This window comes from Benincasa hispida, chromosome 10, assembly GCF_027475165.1.
Source record: "Benincasa hispida cultivar pf3 chromosome 10, pf3_genome.v1.1, whole genome shotgun sequence".
Lineage (NCBI taxonomy): Eukaryota > Viridiplantae > Streptophyta > Magnoliopsida > Cucurbitales > Cucurbitaceae > Benincasa > Benincasa hispida.
In genome coordinates this window covers 6907028-6913009 of record NC_143487.1, presented here as the reverse complement: position 1 = coordinate 6913009, position 5982 = coordinate 6907028, and the positions used below count along the sequence as shown (strand labels likewise).

At 31.2% G+C, this 5982-nt stretch overlaps 1 protein-coding gene across 1 annotated transcript; it reads right to left on the bottom strand.

Annotated features, from left to right (window-relative positions):
• Positions 1-1272: 1272 nt before the first annotated feature.
• LOC150033075 (G-type lectin S-receptor-like serine/threonine-protein kinase LECRK2) lies at positions 1273-4022 on the bottom strand. The gene has a single exon (XM_090306456.1). It carries the CDS (start codon positions 3832-3834, stop codon positions 1411-1413), a length of 2424 nt encoding a protein of 807 aa, XP_090162582.1. The 5' UTR covers positions 3835-4022; the 3' UTR covers positions 1273-1410.
• Positions 4023-5982: the final 1960 nt, after the last annotated feature.

The following is a 5982-nucleotide window of genomic DNA, read 5'->3' as shown; positions in this document are numbered from 1 at the left end:
CCATTAATTTTGCTTATATTTGCTCGGATATGTAGTATTTGTGGTTTTTACGGGGACTGTTTTTCACTCTCATATGGTTATATATATATTAATAATTGCTTCAATTGATTTATTTTCGTTAAATCTTTATTTATTAATAGCAATAAGTACTATGTATTTATATGTCTAAACTCATTATCACCAATGGGATTTCTTCTTTTAGAAACATATATGAGGTAGATGACGATGGAAGGTATTGCCACCATTTTGATGGCCAATAAACAACAAGTATGACTGATCTCCATTTACTCAATTTTACAAATTAAGAATACATCTGATTGAGAACTTGGCAGATATAAGATTTGACATCAAGTTTCCACTCAAGACTAATAGGAGAAGTGGAATAAAGGTCAAAATGTTTGCTCTCTCAAATGGTGATGGTATGCAAAGAAACTTTTCAGAGAGAATTTACCTACCACATATTTGTGGTACAAACTTTCTTCTTAAAATTCAAATATGTAGAAACAGTGTATTTTTAGTTTACATTTTTAAAAAATAATAAAATTTTCCAATGTCTTAGATATTTTTTATTATTTAAAAAACACTTTTTTATTGTTTACATGATCATATTTTATATTTTATTTGCTTTGATTATTTTAGTTAATTAGATTTTATTTTAAATAATCCTTGAAATTTGTTTGAAATAATATATTTTATTTGTTCTAGTTGATTTGGTTATTGAATTTAGTTAGACTTCCTTAAAAATACTCCATAGTTATAGGAATTTGTTTTTAATATTTTGTTTCAGTTCCATTTTATCCATTGATTATTAGATTAGATTTATTTTCATTCAATTTGATTTTATTGAATTAAAATAATATCGATTTTCGGGATGGGTAGATTGGTCTATTTTGAATTAGATAAATTAAAGAATATAGGTATTTAGACATTTATTAAATAAAAATTAGAATTAGACATTTTTCAAAAACGACATTTATTAAATAAAAATTAGAATTAGACATTTTTCAATTTTTTTTTTTTTTTTTTTTTTTTTTTTTTTTTTTTTTTTTTTTTTTTTTTTTTTTTTTTTTTTTTTTTTTTTTTAAAAAAAAATTTAGACATTTGTCTGTTGCCCCCTTTTTTAATTAGAGATGTACTTTGTGGCTTACGGAGTAAAATGGAGAAACAATTTTTAGTGATGGACCCTCCAAAGTAATCAAATGGTCATATATCAATATTTTTAAATAATGGTCAAATTTCAAAATCATGCTGCTATTCGACCACCTACTGCAATTTTCTTAAAAAGAACAAGTTTAGATGTGCATCTTATTATTTATTAATGGAAGACAATTATGTTAGTGAATTGCAGTGATAAATGAAATGGGTGAGGCACATAAGAAACTTCAACACCACCTTAAAAAAAAGAAAGCATTAGGAAATTGTACTAGTGAAGGACGATGGGCCAGGAGGAAAAGAGACTTCAATAGCACCTTCCAACATTTGTAAAACTTTCTTCATGGTGGGCCTTAGGGATACTTCCTCTTGAATGCACCAAATTGCTATCATCACAAACTTCTTTACCCTCTTCAAGTCAATCTTTGCTTCCTCATCATTTTCTACCAACATCTCTATTTTCTTCTCTTTGAAGCAGTCATAAGCCCAATCTGCCAGCACCATTTGTTCTTCATTCTCTGCTTTCTCTTCGAAACTCCTTCTACAACATATAATCTCCAACAACAATATTCCAAAACTGTAAACATCAACCTTCACTGTGATGGGGAGGCCTCTAAACCACTCTGGAGCTACATATCCTTTGGTTCCTCTAATTACAGTCAGAGTTCGAGTTTGATCTTTTTTCAAAAGTTTTGCCAGACCAAAGTCTGCAATCCGTGCGGTAAATGAGTCATCCAGAAGGATGTTATGTGGCTTAATATCACAATGAATTGTCTGAGTGCTGCACTCTTCGTGTAGATAACATAGTCCTCTTGCTGTCCCTAAAACAAGTTGAATTCTAGTATACCAACTTGGTTTCGAATTCCCAAAAAGGAAATCTACAAGTGACCCATTATGCATGAACTCATACACTAACATTCTATGTTCTCCTTCATTGCAAAACCCAAGTAATCGAACTAAGTTCTTATGGTTTGTTCCAGCAATAGCGCTTACTTCAGCTTTAAATTCTCGGTCTCCCTCTTGCACCACATTGTCTAACTTTTTAATAGCCACCAAGTTATTGTTGTCTTCAGAGTCAATAATCCCTTTATAAACAGTAGAAAAAGAGCCATGCCCCAACTGGTGAATGAATCCATTTGTGGCCTTGTTGAGCTCTTCATAGCTGAAGATCCTCAAATTCACACATAAAATGGAAGGATCTTCTTGAACAAGCTTTGATTTCCTAATTTTCCTAAGTCGGTAGCTAACGAATAAAGTGAAAAGGAATAAAAGGAAATTGAGAAATACAGAGCTTCCTAATAGAACTGATCCAACGACGACTATAGTAGATTTATGTATAAGATTATTAGGTTGGAATGTAGAGTTTTGTTTCCTAATTTTGAGAAGTGCTCTTCCGCCAACACTAGGGTCCATTCGTCCATCAGCTAGAGGAAACCTCTTCTTCGAACATTCACCATTTTTGAAAGTGGCAACTGCACAAAAACAATCGTTCAAACATTCGTTTCTACACCATTCCTCACTTACTGGTTTGAAAAAGCCATAATCAGCCTGAGGCCAATTGGTATTTTCCAAAGCAACAAATTCGAAGTTATCAGTTTCAGGAAATGATTGATCGCAACTATGAGCAATAAAGTTGGGTTTACAACCCTTGATCTCATCATTTGGATCAAGTAAAACATAGCCAGGTGGACAAGTGCAAAATGGTCTCTGGTCATTCCCAAGTCTACAGTAACTATTGAATCCACACACTCCACTTCCCCACCCACCATGCACCATGGTACAAATGTTTATAGAGTCTGACACTTGAGACCAAGCTTTAGCCATAGACGAATTATGTGTGGGCTTTGGGTAAACATACATTCTAAAAATCCCATCATGCTCAAGAATCGCCCGAAGGTAAAAATTTTGTGGCGTAAGGGTATTTGATACCACAGTTATGAGAATAGTATTATTGTTTGAAATGACATCAATAGAGCCAGAGAGGTTGAAAACAAGTTGGAAGCCAGAGCCTATTGTGTTACTTGCCCAGTAAGCCTTACTTACTATATCCAAAGGGAATGCTCTGGGGTAAAGCACAAGATTCCCATCACTTTGCATCCGAAGTTGAAACCTTCCATTCTTATAATTGGTTTCTGAATAACGAGCAACAAGAAATCCGCCCATATTCAAAGTTTGTGATGGTAAAATCGTATCGGTAGGCACATCAAAGCTTTGCCATAAAATTTTAGAATTAGTTGCAGCCAACACAAAGTTGCCACTATCAAGCATCGCAGCATAGGAAACAGATTGATTAGTACTTCCAGAGGAACTTGACGTCCATATTTGATTGCCTCTAGGATCGTTCAGCACAAGTTGCCCACCACCAGTAAATTGAATTGTGGATCCTTTAGGTGCCAATTTATCGCGATTTGCTGACCATACCACCGTTTTTTCTTCAATTTTATTGAACCAAATGGCCAATAAAAAGCCTTTACTTTCCAACTGTAGAAATCCAAAAGCGAACTCACCAAATTGGGAGGTCCAATAGAGGTGATTTTGTTCCGTTGCTGTGAGAGATGAACCCAGAGTTACATTTTTATAAGGCTCAGAAAACGAACAAGTTGGTAAACCAAGAAGAAAAACAAGAAGGCAGTGAAGAAAGGGTGGTAAGAGAAAGTAAGATGATTTGTTTTGAAAAGCCATAAGCCAAAGAAGGCAGCCTTTGTGAAGAAGAATGGTGTGATAACAGTCCAAATATATAATCTTTTTTTTTTCTTTTGACAAACTTTCCAACTTATTTTTTACCAAGTCTGATTAGAAGAATTGTCCTGATAACAGTAGTTGAGAGACTTGTTGGTTTACCACAGCTTTTTAGAGAGGAAAAAAAAAAAAGAAAACCCAATTGGGAGACTTGGAATTTCTAGTCAACTGTGGTTCTGAAATTAAATGTTATATTTTGGTTTGACATAATCAAAAATAATAAATGAGGGGAGAGATATTGTTAGTAGAATTTATGGATAACTCTTGTGTCTTTGTTTTTCATTTCTCTCAAAAGATGATATCATATATCATTGATCGAAGATAATTATATCCTCAGTTATATAACATGAATCTTCTCCTTACATATCTAATGTGGGACTATTGTCACACTAAATGTAAAGATTTGAACTCTAAACTTTTGTAAATGTGTCAATTAACACTTTCATTATGGGAATTTATTCTAAGAATATCATGTAAGATTTACGATTGTATCAATTAAACTCCTACATTATCTTAAGTGAATTAATGTAAACTTTATTTGGTTTACGGTTGAAAATAGTTCATGCTTAAATTTTATACATGTAGACTTCTTTAATGATATATTAACAAAATGGACTATTAAAATTGACTAATTCATTCAAATATAAAAATTTAGTAATATAATTGATAAAATTATAACCTCATATGATGTTTATTGACCGAGCATAGTAATGGATGATTTAAATTTAAATTAACTTATTCACTTTTCAAAATTTAAATGGATATAATTGTTAATTTTTTTTTTTTAGAATATGTGAGGTCAGAGATTGACCCCACATCTTGAAGTTGATAGTACTATATTCATGATAACGGACTCGTGTTGACGTTAAGATTTTAATTGATATAATCTTCAAAATTTTTAATATAAATTGATATAACTTCTTTTTAAAAACAAAACTGATTCAATTGGAAAGACTTAAAATTTCTAGTCAACTTTGGGCGTTAAATTAAATTTAATGTTTCAGATTGACAGTAAAAAAATAGTGGTGTTCCTGGGTTTGGTTGAAGAACTTTTTAGATCCAATCCAATTGTTTTGGTTGTAAATTTTTTCAAGCCAAATAACCCTATTAGAAAATGAAACCAATCCAACCCAACCATGAAATATTTGGGTTGGGTTGGTTCGGATTACTCGATTCATTTATTTATTTTTTTTATAAAAGTAAGTAAAATGTTAAATGTAAAAATTCAATTTAACTATTTTCATATATGAATTAAAATTAACAACTCAATTTCAATTTATACAATATATAATCTTTTTTCAAAGTGAAAAAAAACTATTTTTAAGAGTTGTTGAAGAATAAATTGTCCAAAAACTGATAAAATTAAAAAAAAAATTAAAATAAATATATGTATATCTAATTGTACATAAGCAAAATAAAATTACATTTTAAAGTTAATAAAAAGTTCGGGTTGGTTTGGGTTATTTTAAGTGAACCATGAATCAACCAACCCATAAAATTTTCATTTATTTGAATCCAACCTAATCCAAAAGAATTCATAACTCAACCCAAACCGAATAAGTTGAGTTGGGTTGATCGGTTTTTTCAGATCATCGGGTTTTTTTTAAAACACTCCTAGTAAAAAATAATAAATTGAGATGGGGAGATGTGCGGGTTAGGGAACTTTTATGATAAACTAGTAAGTCCTTAGAATAAATGTTTCTGAGAAAATCTATTTTTATCCTTAAGAGACCTTTAGGACAAGGAGCAGAATGAAGTATGTACTCTAGAGAATTGCAAACTTATGAGATCTCCACTCTAAAAAGTTAATAAGATATAAAATTAAGGAAAAAATATATATTTATTTTTAAAATGTTACAAACTCATATCTTAATTATTGAGTTTGGTTTCAATTTAGTTAATAGGTTTCAAAATGTTGTAGAACCATATGAAATTGTTATTGCCTGAATCCCCTCAACCGAATTCATCTCTATTTGTATACAAGAATTTAATGATAATAATAGCTTCTTGGCTCTTGAACGTGTAATAGTCCTGGAAGTAACACGAGAACGTCTTGGTTCCTATAAGTTGAGATCAAGATTCAAAAAATCA

Excerpts from the sequence above, each read along its gene's own strand:
- LOC150033075 (XM_090306456.1), bottom strand. The coding sequence starts at position 3,834 with ATGGCTTTTCAAAACAAATCATCTTACTTTCTCTTACCACCCTTTCTT.